The 15,208-nt window shown below is 53.5% G+C and overlaps 1 protein-coding gene across 2 annotated transcripts in view; it reads left to right on the top strand.

Annotated features, from left to right (window-relative positions):
* Window positions 1-3,128: 3,128 nt before the first annotated feature.
* Window positions 3,129-15,208, top strand: part of ATP11C (ATPase phospholipid transporting 11C) — a 66,410-nt gene continuing 54,330 nt past the window's right edge. The window contains exons 1-3 of one of the 2 annotated variants that reach the window (XM_065689247.1): window positions 3,129-3,196; window positions 5,092-5,490; window positions 8,107-8,156. In XM_065689247.1, coding sequence (XP_065545319.1) covers window positions 5,469-5,490; window positions 8,107-8,156 — 72 coding nt within the window. In that variant the 5' untranslated portion in view covers window positions 3,129-3,196; window positions 5,092-5,468. Of the gene's footprint in view, window positions 3,197-5,091; window positions 5,491-8,106; window positions 8,157-9,068; window positions 9,217-15,208 lie in introns of those variants that run through there. The other variant, XM_065689249.1, reaches the window with a different exon arrangement.

A 15,208-nucleotide genomic window follows, 5' to 3' on the forward strand; every position in this document is an offset into this window, starting at 1 on the left:
ATCCCCACTGGCATCACTGACAGTGGGCACCCTGCAGCCCTGCTGGTGTGTGCTCTGAGACAGGACCACGAGCAGCATCTGTATCCCAACACATCCATGTCCAGCAAAGTGATGCTATCACAGGGACTGGGCTGTACCCAGAGGGCTCCAGGTTGGTCCATGTGCTGGGAAACCATCCGTCAGCCCAGGAAACACTGGACATGAAGTCACTGGTGCAGCAGCTTTCCCTTCCCGGCTTGACCGGTGCTCAGCAGCAGAGCCTGAGTCAGCTCTGCTCCCGTGGTTACTGATTAACAGGCCCTGCCTTTGTGGTCCAGGGGAAGAACAATCACTGAAGCCCTTCCCTGGGCAGAGAAAGAGGAAGAGAAACCGCAGCTGCTCCACCTTGCCAGCCTGCTGTGAAGTCTGCCTAACTCAGATTCAACTGCAGTGACACAACTGCCAGTGACCAGATGGTCTTGAAAGTCCCTTCCAACCCTACCCCATGATTCTATGACATGGGGATTAACAGACTGCAAATAGGAATAGCACACGTTAATACTGGCCTCTAAATACAACACTTTTAGTAACCCATTGTCTCTGTGTGGTGGAGATCCCTGCGGTGCCGGTGCTGTGAGTGATGCGGGAGGGCGAAGCAGGGACCTGTGCCTATGGTGGAGCCCCTTCTCCTAAGGTCAGGGCTGTGTGTGCTGCCATGGGGACCCACTGGGGCTGCCAACCAGGCTCCTTCCAATGGGTCACTTCCATGGGGTGCTCCCTGTGCCTTGTGGTGGTTTGGGTCCTTGGTATGAGCACCGAAGATGGAGAAGACACCAGTGAGACCAGTCCAAAGGCAGAACTGGCCCTGCTGGTGCTGCGGGCAGCTGAGTGAAACTTGTCCTGGGAGTGAGCTGTGAGAAACCGGTTCGGTTCATCTCACACACTTGCCCCTGATCCCCAGTGAGTGATGCAGACAGGCGGTTCTAATGTATTCCAAAAGCAACCCCCCTTATCCTGGTGTTTCCATGGCTGTAGAGACACTAATCCCCACAACAGCCCGGAGACAGTCCTGGTCTGCACCTACCAAGAATTTTTATCTTCTATAGAAGGGGAGCAGCAGCCATTCTGTGTTAAAAATGGCCTATCCCAAAGCCAGAAACATCTCAGAAATGAGACCTCGGGATCTCTGTGATCAAAGATAAACTGAAAGTATCAATTAATGGCCATGGGCAATGCGGTGGGCTGCTCCTGCCATGTGTGACGAGCAGTGATTGGAGCAGGACGTGCACGCTGGGGTGGGCAGGGCTGCTTTTGCCATCGTTCTCTTCCTGCTATCCATCTTGCAGCCTTACAGCTCAATAACCAGCAAGGGAAGGAGGTGTGCTTGGTCCTGCTGCCAGTGGGGCGAGGTGCAGCTCTGCCCAGGCCGGTCCCAGCATGTCCCATCTGCTGGCAGGTGCACCCAGCAGCAGTGCTTATCTTGGGAACACATCCCATGGGGGACTGGCACCTTCCCAAGGATCCTGGGTTTGTTGGGAAGCGCTGGGCCTCCAAGTGTGCCAAGAAATATGAAGTGATGCAGCAGCAACCACCCCAGGGAGACCCATCCTCTGCCTATTGATGCAGGAAGTCAGTGGTACCAATAGCATCTTATGCAAGGAGCAGCTTTGCATTAATCCATTTTATACTATCTGGCATATCCTTTTGTGCAGGTTCCCAAAGGGGCTGGCTCAGGTGGGTCAGGCCAAACAAAAGCTGGTTCCTGCCTCCACGGGTGTTTATCGTGGGCTGTGGATGTGTTTAGAGCAACCCAGTGACACAGGAGTGAGTGTGTTTTGCAAGTCTGCATCCCACTTCCCCTCGATGGTGCTCATTCAGGGTACCATTCGGCATGGCCACCAGCAGCTCTCTCCATGGCACGTGTCCTTCTAAGCCTGAAGGATGGAGGGGAACAGGGAGGCTGTGCTTGTCGGAGCTTTGCAAGTTGCTGATGGAGCTGTACGGTGACGGGAGGAGGTGAGGAGCTGTTACAGGGAGTCCCTGTGGGTGCACACCTACATCTGGTCCCACTTCCTCACACCAGCACTGCTTTGCACAACCGGGTTTTTGCCTGATGGCTGTTGCCACTATTGAAATTGAACTGTGTGGGATGAAGTCTGAAGGGGAGGAGGCAGAGTGCAGCTCAGCTGAGAAGAGGGGTGGGGAGAACATGGCTTGGGCAGTGATGAACACACTGCCCAGCCCTCTGTGTACAGGGCATCCGGAAGAGATGAGGGAGAGCAGGGCAGATGGGACCATGTGGCCCTGGCCCTGTTCTGCTGTCTCCCAATTCTTTACACTACCTGCTGTTAACCAGCGCTTACGCTTCATTGTAACCCTTCCTTGCTCCTCTGTACCCCCAGGAGAGGACGAGGAAGGTGATGTTGACTCTGAAATCCTCACTGAGAGCTCGTGACGTGCCCCACAGATGCGGCCAGGGCAGGAGATCCCCCATGGCAAGGTGCGTGGGGATGCACAGGCATCTCCTGCTATACCACCACTGTTGTATTGTATTAATAAAAACTAAATCATGTATATTCTTCCCCCTATATGAGCCTTGCTGGGGCAGTGTGAGCCACCGTGGGTCTCACCATCATTTCCAGCTTTCCAGAGATGTTTTGGGAATCAGGCTTCCTGGCATCTGCAGTGAGGATACGCCACGCTCCAAGGGACAGGACAGGGGAGGTGAGCCCAGGTTTGGGACGCTCCATGTGCCAGGGCTTTTTGTCCATTCCTTCATTAACCCTAAAGTGCAGGAGAGGGAGCCAGAGACTGGGATTTGAACATTGCCCAGAGGAGCTGTGGCTGCCCCATCCCTGGCAGTGCTCAAGGCCAGGTTGGACACAGGGTCTTGGAGCAAGCTGCTCCAGTGGAAGGGGTCCCTGCCCGTGGCAGGAGCTGGAGCTAGAGGAGCTTTGAGGTCCCGCCCAACCTAAACCAGTCTGGGATTTAGTGCTGTAAAAGCAATTGAGTGCAAACAGCCCTTGCTAACGGGCGTGCTGTGAGGCAAATGCAACGGGTCACATCCTGCAGGGTGCCTGCAGGTGCTCCTCATTCCCTCCCTATAATTGCCATCACAAGTTGTAGGGCATATATACAGCCAGGGCAAGCCTGGGGCTCTCTTAAGGTGATGAAGGTCTTTCCCATGCAGCTCTTCTCTCTTTGTCCTGCCCAAAAGGTAAAATGTTAATGAACTTATAGCAGTACTAATGAGCTGCTCTCGCCCTACAGCAGTAGGAGCTGGTGGGAGTGAGCAGCCTTTGCTCCCTGGCTTTGCCATCTCTTGGGACGGGGCTGGATGTATCACAAGCATGCTGACCAGGCAGCGCTGAGGTTTGGAGCTCTTTCTCAGGTTGCACTGTTGCTGAAAGCTGGTTGTGGTATGTATGTACTTAAATAGATATAAATGAGTAAGGTTAGTGGGTTTTAAACCTCGGAATGGGTGGTTGGCTTGGTGAAAGCCTGAGGTGGATGGATTTTTGCAGCTTGAGAAGTTGGTTGATATATAAATAGAGGATGTTCAGGTTGGATATAAGGAAGGAACCCTGTGAGGGTGCTGAGGCGCTGGCACAGGGTGCCCAGAGAAGCTGTGGCTGCCCCATCCCTGGCAGTGCTCAAGGCCAGGTTGGACACAGGGTCTTGGAGCAAGCTGCTCCAGTGGAAGGGGTCCCTGCCTGTGGCAGGGGTTGGAGCTGGAGGAGCTTTGAGGTCCCTTCAACCCAAACCAGGCTGGGCTCCTGTGGCTCTCTGCACACTCTCCCGTGGCTGCGGCTCCTGCCCTGTGTCTCAGGTGGGCTGGGAGCCAGCAGGCTCCTGTGGCAGTTTCCCAACTGAGTCAGAAAGAGGAAGCCTTGGGAAATACTCGTATTTCTTCTGGGTAAGCGCACCAGGGCAGGGCTGATCTCCATGGCAGCAGTCACAGCATGGGCTGAAAGGTGCTGGTCGGTGCTGGTATGTGCTGTCGGGGCAGCTTGCCCTCTTCCAGCTCTCACTGAATGATGAATGACCGTGCACTGGTTCTGCTGGGTATTTGTCAGCTGTAGATCCTCTGTTGTAGTCCATTAAAGATGAGAGCCGGAGTGTTTGCTGTCATGGATCCTGCAGAGCTGTTGGGGAAAAACAAGGCAATCCGGTGAGAGTAGCTCCCTAAACTGTCCTTGATTCTTATGGAAGAGGCAAAGAGGACTTTGCAGGGAAAGAGGTGGTAGCAAGGACTGGGAATGAAGGAAACATGAAAACTCCCCCTTTCTAGGTTAAATGAGCCTTGTTGGGGATGTTTTTGCTGGCAGGAGGAGGAAGGATGGAATCAAATCTGTTTAATGGATGTATTTGTCTCAGGGCACGGAATGTGCTGGGGTCTGAGTTATATGGGTTTGTAACAACACAGACCAAATATATTTGGTGTTCTCCCCCTTATAAAAAGCTTGGTTTCAAAGGAGGATGCTTTCAACTAAAACTGGTGGTGTCTAAGTTATCACTCCAAGTCACTGCACATCTGAATAGACTTTAAGGGGAAAGCGCCTCTTGAGAAAGACTCAGCGTATTAATGAAAGGGCTTTTGCTCCAGAGCATCACTGGATATGGGATCGAGAGCCCCATTTGTTTTCCTTTTAAAGTCCTCCGCAGTGCTCAGAACTCAGGCCCTGTCTGTGGGAGAACTTTCACCTCATTGAACTGCGTTTGTGATTCAGTGCAGCTGGGTTTAGCAAGACCCTAGCCCCAGCCCCTGACCTGATGGTGTAAATCTGTTTCTTGGCATTCAAACTGCATTAGACTTTACAGCTCTCCTTCTATGTGTAGCACAGCTGTAGAAAGATGATGGGGGTGATTTTGTAGGTGTTTGAGGTACAATCGGTGCACAGGCTTGCAGAGACCAGCATCTGAGCTCTGTGCCCTATTCCAGCAAACCAGCTGCTGATGGAGTGATAAACTCATTTAAAGTGGACTTGGGGTAGAGGAAAGCATGTGCAAATCCCCTTGTTCCACGGACACCGCAGCAAGGATGCGGCTGCCGAGTCTACTCCATAGTGCTCAGTGCAGGCTCTGAATTTGCCTGTTCCTTCTTTTTTCCAGGAAGGCTGAGGAAAGCTCAGAAGCATTCCCTGCTGCAGGTTGTGACTTCCCAGAGGAGGCTGTAGGACCAAAGCAGATGGTTTTGGCACAGGCTGCACAGCAGGGCTTTGGAAACCGGCACCGTGTGATGCTCTCAATCACTGCTTGTTAGGCCCAACTGATCCAGGGGAATGGGATGCATGGGACCCAAGGGAAGCACTGAGGAATGCTTCATGTGAACCCCTCCGCAGACAGTTACTGGCTTCCTTCATTTGTGTGTGTTGCAAGGATGATGCAATTCCTCCTTGTAACACCCTCAATGGCATGCTGGATGTTCATTTGCCATTCCTGGTCCTGGATGAGACCTGCTTTACCAGGCAGAGGAGCACAAGGGGAAGATGAAGCCTACACCATGTCCTGGTGAGGGTCAGTGGGGAACGCCCATGGATGTCAGCAGCTAAAGGCTGTGTGTAGAACCCCAGCAGATGCAGTGTTTGGGTGGGTTTGGCCCCTTTCAGAAAGCCAGAGCCCCTGGTCCCATGCCCATCAGTCAGCCCTGAGTGGGCAGGATAAGTAGAGACCACATTGCAGGGTTGAAGGTGGATTTGAAGGTCTCTGTGTGAGCAGACCAGGATCTTGCCTTGGGACATGCTGGCAAAAATGCTCTCTATGTGAAGTAACAGTTGTCACCAGATCAGTGAAGGATCTGCCCTATCCAGAAGGAGGGGAGGGATAATGGTGTTGTCAGCTCCTCCTTGGCATCTTCCCCAAAAGGCTCCCATGGACCGGAATAGAGCCCTGCCAGTCTCTGCACAGTGCAGTGACTACAGCAGCCCTGAGCATGAACTCAGGCTTTCCCAGATGGAAATGGCCTTGGGATGGCTCTCAGAGGGACAGAAATAGCTTCCAAAGTGGATAGCTGTGTTGGTGGTCAGAGAGTGCCTTTTCCATCATCTTATTCCCCAATGCCAGCATAAGCTCCGCAAGCTGCCCGCATCAGCTGTCAATCCAAACAATCGGATTAACGAGGTCTACTCCAGGATATCACAACATCAAAGCTAAACCTGCAGTAGTCATCAGGAGGTGGATGGCTCATGAAGCCATGCGTCTCCATTGACCTCATACACCTCCGAATGCCCTGAAAATCCATAACCCGGTTCCAAGGCATGGCAAGCTGCTGGCCTGTTCTACAGACAGCTCTCATCCTCCAAAAGGCCACACGATGGCAGAAGAAGCAAAGAGCATCACAAAAAGAAGGGTTTTAACTAAACCAAAGCAGCGAGGCTGTATGTGTCTGTTTTAAGATTAGAGGGGATGCTGGCTCTGACCTCTTATTAATCTACCTACCAAGCACTGAGGTCCAAAAGCTTCCGTTGCTGCCAATATTAAAACCAAAGGTTTCGGGACTTAAACTGTTCTGTGAAAGGATGCAATGGACTCTCCCTAGTAGTGAGTAGCTCATAGCAGTCCCTTAGGTCACTCTGAGTTAATGCCCTGGTTGGCAGACTACCAAGGAGAGCTTGGCTGATGGACCAGATAACTAGTTTCTGATGCTAATTGAAGTGATGTGTCCCAAGTGAGCTGTACTGTGCAGAATTCCCCTTGGGATCTGCTCCTTGTGGTTCCCTTGCCACGGGCAGGGCATTTGTGGATGCAGGAGGCCCCTTTGGTACCCCTGTGTGTTATCTGCATGGGGACCAGCTGTCTGTGGCGTTAAAAGGGGCATTAAAAGCAGATTCCCATGTAAATGGCCTGAGAGCTGATGCAGTTGTTACCGAATCAGCAGCTGAATCACCCAGGCTGTTTGAGGGTGTGAAAAGCCCAGTCAGGGCTCTTCTTGTTCCTCTCTGTGGGGGTGGTTTCTGCTGAGATCGGGGTTTCGCTGCCCCAAGGCCACTGTGTCAGCAGCTAAAGGGGAGGTGACAGTGGCCTTGATTTCTCCAGTGAAATCCTGCCTTTGCTGCGCAGGGTAAATAGGGAGATGGATGGATGGATTTAAGCAGTCTGGTCCATGGAAGGAGCCTGGTTCTTGCTCTGGATGAGCAGGGGAGATCTGCTTCATCGGGGAGCTCCTTGGAGAAGGGTGTCTCCAATACCTTGGTCACAGGCATTGTTGACAATGCATTAAAGATAATGAATTACCTGTTTAATGCTTAATTCCATATCAGTGTTGCATTTTAGTTCTAATTCCAGCAAACCTCTATAGAAAGAGGGACATCAGCATTCCAAACTAAACTGGATAGGGGCTGCGGCTTGTAAGGGTGAGAGATGAGGAGTAACAGCACCTCTAGGAACATATGAAAGGGCAAAATATGGCTGTTTTTCTTCTATAGGCCAGGTAAGCCAGGCTGCCTTGGCAACAACGGGTGCCTGGCCACAGAGGCTGGTGGTTCACCATACATCACTGCTCTTTTCAACACGCAGGCAGGGAACACATCAGAGAACAGCAGCTCCCTCCCTCTTCTAGCCAACAAACAGGCTTGATACCATCAGAAACATAACCAAAGAGCAGTGCCAAAGGTCTAAGTTTAGTTCTCTGCTGCTGTTTTGTGGGGAGGGAAGCCTGGGACTGAGCTGGTCGGGCATTATGTGAAGGTGTTGAACAATCCCCATTCATTATTTAGGATGTGTTTAAAAGTGCTGAGCATTGTTCCCTGGTTTCCTCTGTTGTGGTCAGGCTTTTGTGTGGCAAGGTAAGGAGCAGCACAGCTGCACAGGGAGGAGCGGAAGGGTTGCACTGACACACAGGTGGTGCTTCATTGAGCAAACGTGGTGGCTTGAGCCTTGGTCATGGAATCAGGGAATGGTTTGGGTTGGAAAGGAGCTTAAAGCTCATCCAGTTCCAGTCCCAACACCTTCCACTGGAGCAGCTTGCTCCAAGCCCCTGTGTCCAACCTGGCCTTGAGCACTGCCAGGGATGGGGCAGCCACAGCTTCTCTGGGCACCCTGTGCCAGCGCCTCAGCACCCTCATAGCAAATCACTGCGGTGCTATTCTTGCTTTTAAAATGCCAAGTGAAAATCTCTGTGTTTTCCAGGTCTCTGGAAGCCCATAGCTGTCCTCTGGGCCCGGTCGTGGTGCAACGAGGTGAGTTTTGCTCAGTGTCCAAGGAGAAGCCTGCTTTCAAACTGGAGTGATGCTGGCAGCTGAAATGGAGGTGGCTCCTGGGTGCTGGGACTGAGCAGCCCTCTTGTTTCCCGCAGATCCTTGGGGCTGTTAGCAAGGGACAGCACCAGGAAAACTCTCTGCCCTGTGCTGTTGCAGCTGATATTGCTCCAGAAAAGGCTGTTTTACCACCAGGCAATAGCAATGTCAAACACATAACAGGATTTGTTAGGTTACATCTTGTCTTTCTCAATTCTGGTGGTTTATGTGGAAACATTCCCCTGCTCTGTACCCTCTGGACAGGGGAGATGCTCCCTTGAGGAAGCATTTCAGCTAAGTGCTGTTCCCACTAGTGTTATCCCACCCGGGAGGGAAGAGGGATGTGGGTTTGGCCTGTGCGTAGCCAAAAGAATGGGGACCCTGGGGAAAAACTGGTCAGCTTCTGTGCCTGGGCATTGCAAAGCTGCAACAGGAGTGAGCCCGGACTTGCTCTTTGCCTGCCCACCCACCCACCCACCGCTGTCCCTGCGGGGGTGCGCATGGAGCCTCCCGGGAGCAGTTTGCAGCGGGAGGAAGGAAACACCTTCCCTGGCCAGCCTTGACTCGGGGGCAGCGCTCCGAGGTGTTCGTGATGCTCGAGCATCACGGCAGTGGCTGCGCTTCTGTGCCCGAGCGCTCTCCCGCGGCACAGCGTTAAGGACCAGCCCGTACCCGGCTCTTCGGGGGTGGCGGGCGGCGGCGCTGCCGCTGCCTCCATCCGCAGGACGAGCCCCGGGGGCTGTGCGGGCTCCCCCCGCCGGCCCCGTCCCGCACTACAGCTCCCAGCCTGCTCCGGGGCGGGCGGCGGCGGGACAAAAGCGGGGGCGCGGGGGAAGTGCCTGCAGCCGAGCGGGGCCGGGCCGGGCCGTTCCGTTCCGTGCCGGGCTTTGCCGTGCGGGGCAGCGCGGCGGGGCCCCGCCACCATGGACCGAGCGGGGATGCGGCGGTGAGGGCGGCGGGGCCGGGCGCTGCCGCGATGCTCCGCCGCAGCCTCAGCCGCCTGGTGAGTGCGGGGCCCGGGCGGGAGGAGCTCGCTGTTGCTGCTGCCGTTTCCTGCTGGTATTTCCCGTTTAGCGGTGGTTTTGCCGGGGGGAGGTCGGGGTGCAGCGCTCCCGATGGGAGCCGCGGGGGAACCCCACGGCAGGGCCCCGCCGCGCTGCGGCTCCCCCGGGGAACTTGCTGTCGGTGCCCAAGCCGTCTTCTTTCATTTCCTACCCCAAAACCTAGAGGAGGGCACGTCCCGGTGCCTGGAAGCGCGCACGCAACCCGCGGGTTTATCCTGGTGGGATGCAGGGCACTTACAATGATGCTCCCCGCCGCTTTGCCACCCGGATACCTTAGAACCCCTCCCGGTGCCACATAAGCGGCTCGGAGATTTCACCGTGACCTCATTGCTTGGCCTGAACTCTGTAATTACTCATTTTTTCCCTCTTCCACAGCAAGTGCGCTAAACCCGGTGTTTTAACAGCTCTTTCAGGAGCTCCTCTTTATTTACCGGTGTCATTTGTTGTGCAGTGCGTGGTTCACAAAGTTCCTGGAGTTTATACACCAGGCGTGTGTTGTTAGAGCAGCGACGGCACCCCTGGAGGCTCAGGAGCTGTTCCCTGAGGCACATTGCACCTCTTGGCACCCCGTTCGCTGCCAGAATAATGGGCTCTGCCTGCAAGGCCAGAACCCCTGGGAGATGCATTCCCATCTCCACTTTTGGTGTGGAGCGAGCTGTTTGGGCTGGATTTCCAGCCTTTCTGCACAAGGGACTTTAATCTCTTCCTTAAGTCTGGAGGTGGCTCTGCAGCAGGTCTGGAGGGGGGAAGAAATGGTTTGTTTTCCCATTTGCAGGCTGTGTTTCTGTTGCAGGCTCTGGGTTAGCCCCGTGGAGAACACACCTACTGCAGCTGCTGGTTTGCAGCCCTGGGGACAAACGGCTCTAATCTCAGTTTCTGGCTTTGATGGCTTTGAGTTTACCTCTGCCTTGTGTTATGTGTTTCCTACCCCAGGAGGTGGTTGGGGTATGGAGCATCTCCTCTGAGTGCAGCTAGAAGTGTTGTTGAGGGGGTTTGGACCTTGTTTTCCACATGCTGGCTTTGAGAGTGGCGTTTGGGCAGTTGAGCTGTGTTTGTTATCAAGCTGGTGCATGGGTCCTCCAGCCATGGGCAGATAGCAGCTCCCACTGTGCTGCAGTGGCTCTGCCCTGTCCCCAGCCTTGCAGGATCTCCCAGGAGCTTTGGATCCCTCCTCCTGCTCTATGGAGGGGAGGCTGACCCATGGTGTTGATCTGGATGGGGAGCACGGGGCTTCAAGTGTTGCTTGTCTTGTGGCAGTGGCATTGCCACTGCAGTTGTGGCTGCCCCATCCCTGGCAGTGCTCAAGGCCAGGTTGGACACAGGGTCTTGGAGCAAGCTGCTCCAGTGGAAGGGGTCCCTGCCCGTGCCAGGGGTTGGAGCTGGAGGAGCTTTGAGGTCCCTTCCAACCCAAACCAGGCTGGGATTGTATGATTCTCTTCATTAAAGGCTGCAGTTTACCGACACTTAAGATCCCATAGGGCTACTTAGATTAACATTGTCACCTCTGCACTCTGTGCTCTCTGTCAGAGGCTCAAATACCAATGGATGTTAAACCCTATTTTCAGATGTATTTCACAGCTTAGGGATGATGAACGTGCCTTGCCCTATCAACATGACTTATGTGGTTCTGTTTGTCCCTCCCATAAGCTTCTTATCCTGGATAGAGTATGCAAGGGAATGTTAAGCAAGAAGGGCAGAGTCGTGTATATGGGTCTGCTTTGCTGCCCAGGGGTGCAGCCTGATGCTCTCTGCAGAAACAAATTGGGTTCTGAACTTCAATTTACGCTGCTGAAATCACCCCTGCTGAAAGCAGAGCGGGGTTGGGATCGCTGCGGGGAGGCGGGATTGAATGGCCACAGGTAATCCACTTTCAGGACACACTGTCCACTTGGAAATACAACTTCAGCTCTTTATTGGGAATGGATTCTGCCATCGGAGTCTTATTTATAGTCTCCTGCTCCTTGTATGGCTGCTGTGGGGAGGATTGCGGAGTGGAGTAGCAAAGTGCGTTGGTGACCAGGGAGTTTGGATCCGTCTCCTTGTGTAGGATTCTGCAATGAGTGATACCCACTTCCAGCCTCCCTTGGCAGGCACCTGGGAGCTGCTGGTCCCTGAGTCATGCCTCAGAGACGATGTGCTTGTTTTCCCTTAACGACTTCTCCGGGGTTTTTCCAGAGGTGGGGCTGTGTGCATCCGTGGGGCCACAGCTACAGCACAGCTCTGCCGGTGCTGATCCAGCTGCTGGGAGAAGTCAGTGAGGAACACAGGAAGAGAAGTTGCTGATGCCCCTGTTGGTTTTGGTTCTTCCTCCCATTTAGCTTGTATTTAAGCTCTCGCCCTGATCACTGCAGGAAGGATGGGGAGCACCCATGGGTGCTAGCCCTCCTCTCGGGATGCCCGGTGTTGGCTGAGCATCCCACCTGGGTCTCTTGTGTCTGTGGTCCCTGGTATTTTCCTCCTTTTGTTTAAAACCCACGGTAACAGCAAGCAGTCTGTAATTGGGAGCACAAATTGTTGTGTGTGTTTATGCAGGGCCTAACAGGACCATTGTTGTGTTATTCCCTTTTAATTAAATACCCTGGGGCCTGATCCTCTTTGCTGCCCGTGCCCTGGTAAATCCCTGGTGCTTAGCAAGTGCTGGGCTGGTTGTGAGCTGCCGGCTCTCGAGAACATTGTTTGATGCTGAGGGAAAGAGGATGTCTCTATGATGGGCACATGGTGCTTGTCCCTGGGCTGGACCTGTGTTGTGACTTGGTGCCTTTGCCTTGTTACAATGATGTTCCTTTAGTGGTCTCCTGGGGTCTCCAGTGATGGGGTTACCCCTGAGTTGGTTATGGGGCTGTGTGGGGTCCTCCAATGGGACTTGGCAGCTTCCCTGGCTCAGGACCTGTTCCTTATTGTCCCCACTGGAACAGATTGCAGAGGGACAGTGAGGAAAGCACGGGGGTTGCTTGGTGCAGCCCTAAAGCCTTTGTAACCGTTACTCCTAATTTGCATGCTCGGTGATGCTTTCACTTGGAGCTTTTCCATCTGGGGCTTATTCTACCTAATGTGAAAACCAGCGTGTGACCACCCCGGGGCAGGGTTAAGGGGACATGCACTCAAGGCTGGCTTTAATGTCACTTATGGGGCGGTCCCAGGCAGGCTCCCCTTGCTCTGCATCCCCTGGCTGTGGCCACCGTGCTGCCACCGAAAGGGTTTCTGTCATTGAAGTCATTCTGAGTGTCACAAATCTCCTTTCCAAACCCTTACCCTTCCCAGAGTGGTGTGGGACCGATCTCGTGCTTGTGGATGGGGGCTTATATACGGACAAGTGGTGCCTGGTATGGGATTTAGGGCTCTGTTGAGGCTTTGCTGAAGTTCTGCAAACCCAGCCTCTAGTTCCCCCATCCTTACATAGCAGGGGGAGAAAGGCTGGTGCTGCTTGGAGAGGGTCTGGGTTGGGATGTCCCACCACAGGCAGAGCCATTGGCAGGACCAGCACAGGGTGGTTTGTCCCCTTGTGTCATAGGATGCTTTGTGTTGGAAGGGACCTTAAAGCTCCTCCAGTTCCAACCCCTGCCACGGGCAGGGACCCCTTCCACTGGAGCAGCTTGCTCCAAGCCCCTGTGTCCAGCCTGGCCTTAAGCACTGCAGGGATGGGGCAGCCACAACCTTGCTGGCCCCAAAGCCTTGGGGAGGAATAGAGGCAGGAGGAAGGTCTCAGAGAAGGTGTTTCTTGATCTAAGAGGTGTGTACTGGAGGCTGGGGAGGTGCAGCCTTCCAGTACCTGAAGGGGGCCTATAGGGATGCTGGGGAGGACTCTTCATCAGGGTCTGTAGTGACAGGACAAGGGGTAACGGGTTAAAACTGAAACAGGGGAAGTTTAGATTGGATCTAAGGAGGAAATTCTTTCCTGTTAGGGTGCTGAGGCACTGGAATGGGTTGCCCAGGGAGGTTGTGAGTGCTCCATCCCTGGCAGTGTTCAAGGCCAGGTTGGATGAAGCCTTGTGTGGGATGGTTTAGTGTGAGGTGTCCCTGCCCATGGCAGGGGGGGCTGGAACTGGATGATCTTGAGGTCCTTTCCAACCCTAACTGTTCTATGATTCAAGCCTGGGAAGGAGTGGGGCATGCAGTGGAGCACTACGGGACATGTCCTGCCTAGTGCCGTGCAGGAAAACACCCCCATTGAGACCCATTCAACCAGCAGACAATGAGAAATGGCCCAAAGTCCCTGTATAGAAGGGGAACAAACTCCCCATTGGCTCTGGGGAGTGGGTGAGGAGGGGCAGTGGGAGAGCCCTGGCAGCGATGTGGGAGATGTCTGCGCGTGGGGTGGAGGATGCTGGTTTACGCTCCCGTCTCTGGGTTTTGCAGCAAATGTGTAATAAAGTCTATTTTAGGACCCGGAGCACATCTGTGATTTTCTTTCACGCTCGCCTTTTTATAGAGAGTGTGAACCAAACATGCCAGTGTGTGACTGCAGTTCCCAGTCTAATAGGAAAGAAGAGCATAGGTGGGAGTTGGAACCTTTCCCCCCCCCACACTCCAGCTCTGTTAACACCTTGAGAGTGAGTCTCTATGTCAAACACCTTGTGCCTGGCTCGAGCTGGCACCAGAAGCATTTTGCTTCCATTAATGTGACCAAACCCTGCAGCAGCAAAGGTTGGGGTTGGGGGGGGTCTTTGTTCTGCTTCCAGTGTGGATTTCAATGGAGTGACTTTGTTTCATGGCCGTTGCTGGAATTTATGGTGTTTGTTTAACCTGATAAGGACCAGTTCCCCTTTAGCAACTCATGTGTGACCACAGAGACATCAGAGGCTTAAGTGGGCAACCTGGAGCTGCAAAAGGCTCTTTCCCACTGCTGCAATCCCTTATGGATGCCCTTACCCTGGAAAATAGGGACATGGGGGTTGGAACTCGATGATCTTAAGGTTCTTTCCAACCCTAACCACCCTATGGGAGTTTCTCAGATCCCTGTACCCATCTCTTTAACCTTTCACAGCAGTGTCCTAACCATAGCCTTACTCCCAGAAATAGCTCAACCATTTGGCTATAAATACATAAAACTCAAACAAAAACCTCCTTTCCCAGCACTGGACAAGCAGCTGCATGAAAGATTCATGTGTGTAGTTAAAGTTTGGAGAGGTTGGGGATCGCTGTAAGGGGGGATTGGAGAGCACTGGTCAAACATTAATGGGAAATGGGGCTGCCAGTTAAACCTGTGCTGTGCAGAAACTTCCCGGTGGGGAGGAACACGTGTCTCGAGGCTGTGTTTTATTCATCACTCAGCATCGTTTGTGCCTCCAGTTGCATAGAAGAGTAATAATGATAGTGTGGGCTGTGTGGGGAAGGTCCGGAGCTGCAGCTGAAGGCACGGCAATCTGCTTTTAACAACCAAAACTGTAAAAGCAAACAGGCTGGCTATTAATAGCGAGCTTTGCCTCTGATTTCATCCTGTTGCCTTTGGTTTGTGCACTTCCTTTCCGAGTAAAACTGCTGCTTTCTGGCTGTGACCGTTGATGTCCTCTCTAAGGGAGAGGTTTCTGTGTTAGTACCAGTTAGCAGCAAAGCTGCTGGAGACTATTGGTGGCTTCTGTAAGCCAGGAGGAACCGTCACACCGAAGTCAGTTGTCCTGCCAGTGGCCAAGTTTGTAGCGATGCAGGATGGGTCCATGTGAGCATCCTCCTGTGGTACCCACACTTCTTGCATCTCTTATCTGCAGACATGTGCAACAGGAAAGCATCATCTGGCTGCTAATTCCTCATGGTGCGGGACTGTGTATCCCCTTGGGGGACTTTAACCCACTGTCCTTGTGGGGTGGGCAAGGAACGTGGGCACAGGGTGGCTGAGTGCACTGTTAACCCCTTTGCCCTGCCCTGGCAGCACTTGCTTGGGGTTTTCTAAGGGAGTTTCCTGTATGTATGTAGCTGTGTGTAGGAGGTGGTTGC

The sequence above is a fragment of the Lathamus discolor genome, chromosome 9 (assembly GCF_037157495.1).
Source record: "Lathamus discolor isolate bLatDis1 chromosome 9, bLatDis1.hap1, whole genome shotgun sequence".
Lineage (NCBI taxonomy): Eukaryota > Metazoa > Chordata > Aves > Psittaciformes > Psittacidae > Lathamus > Lathamus discolor.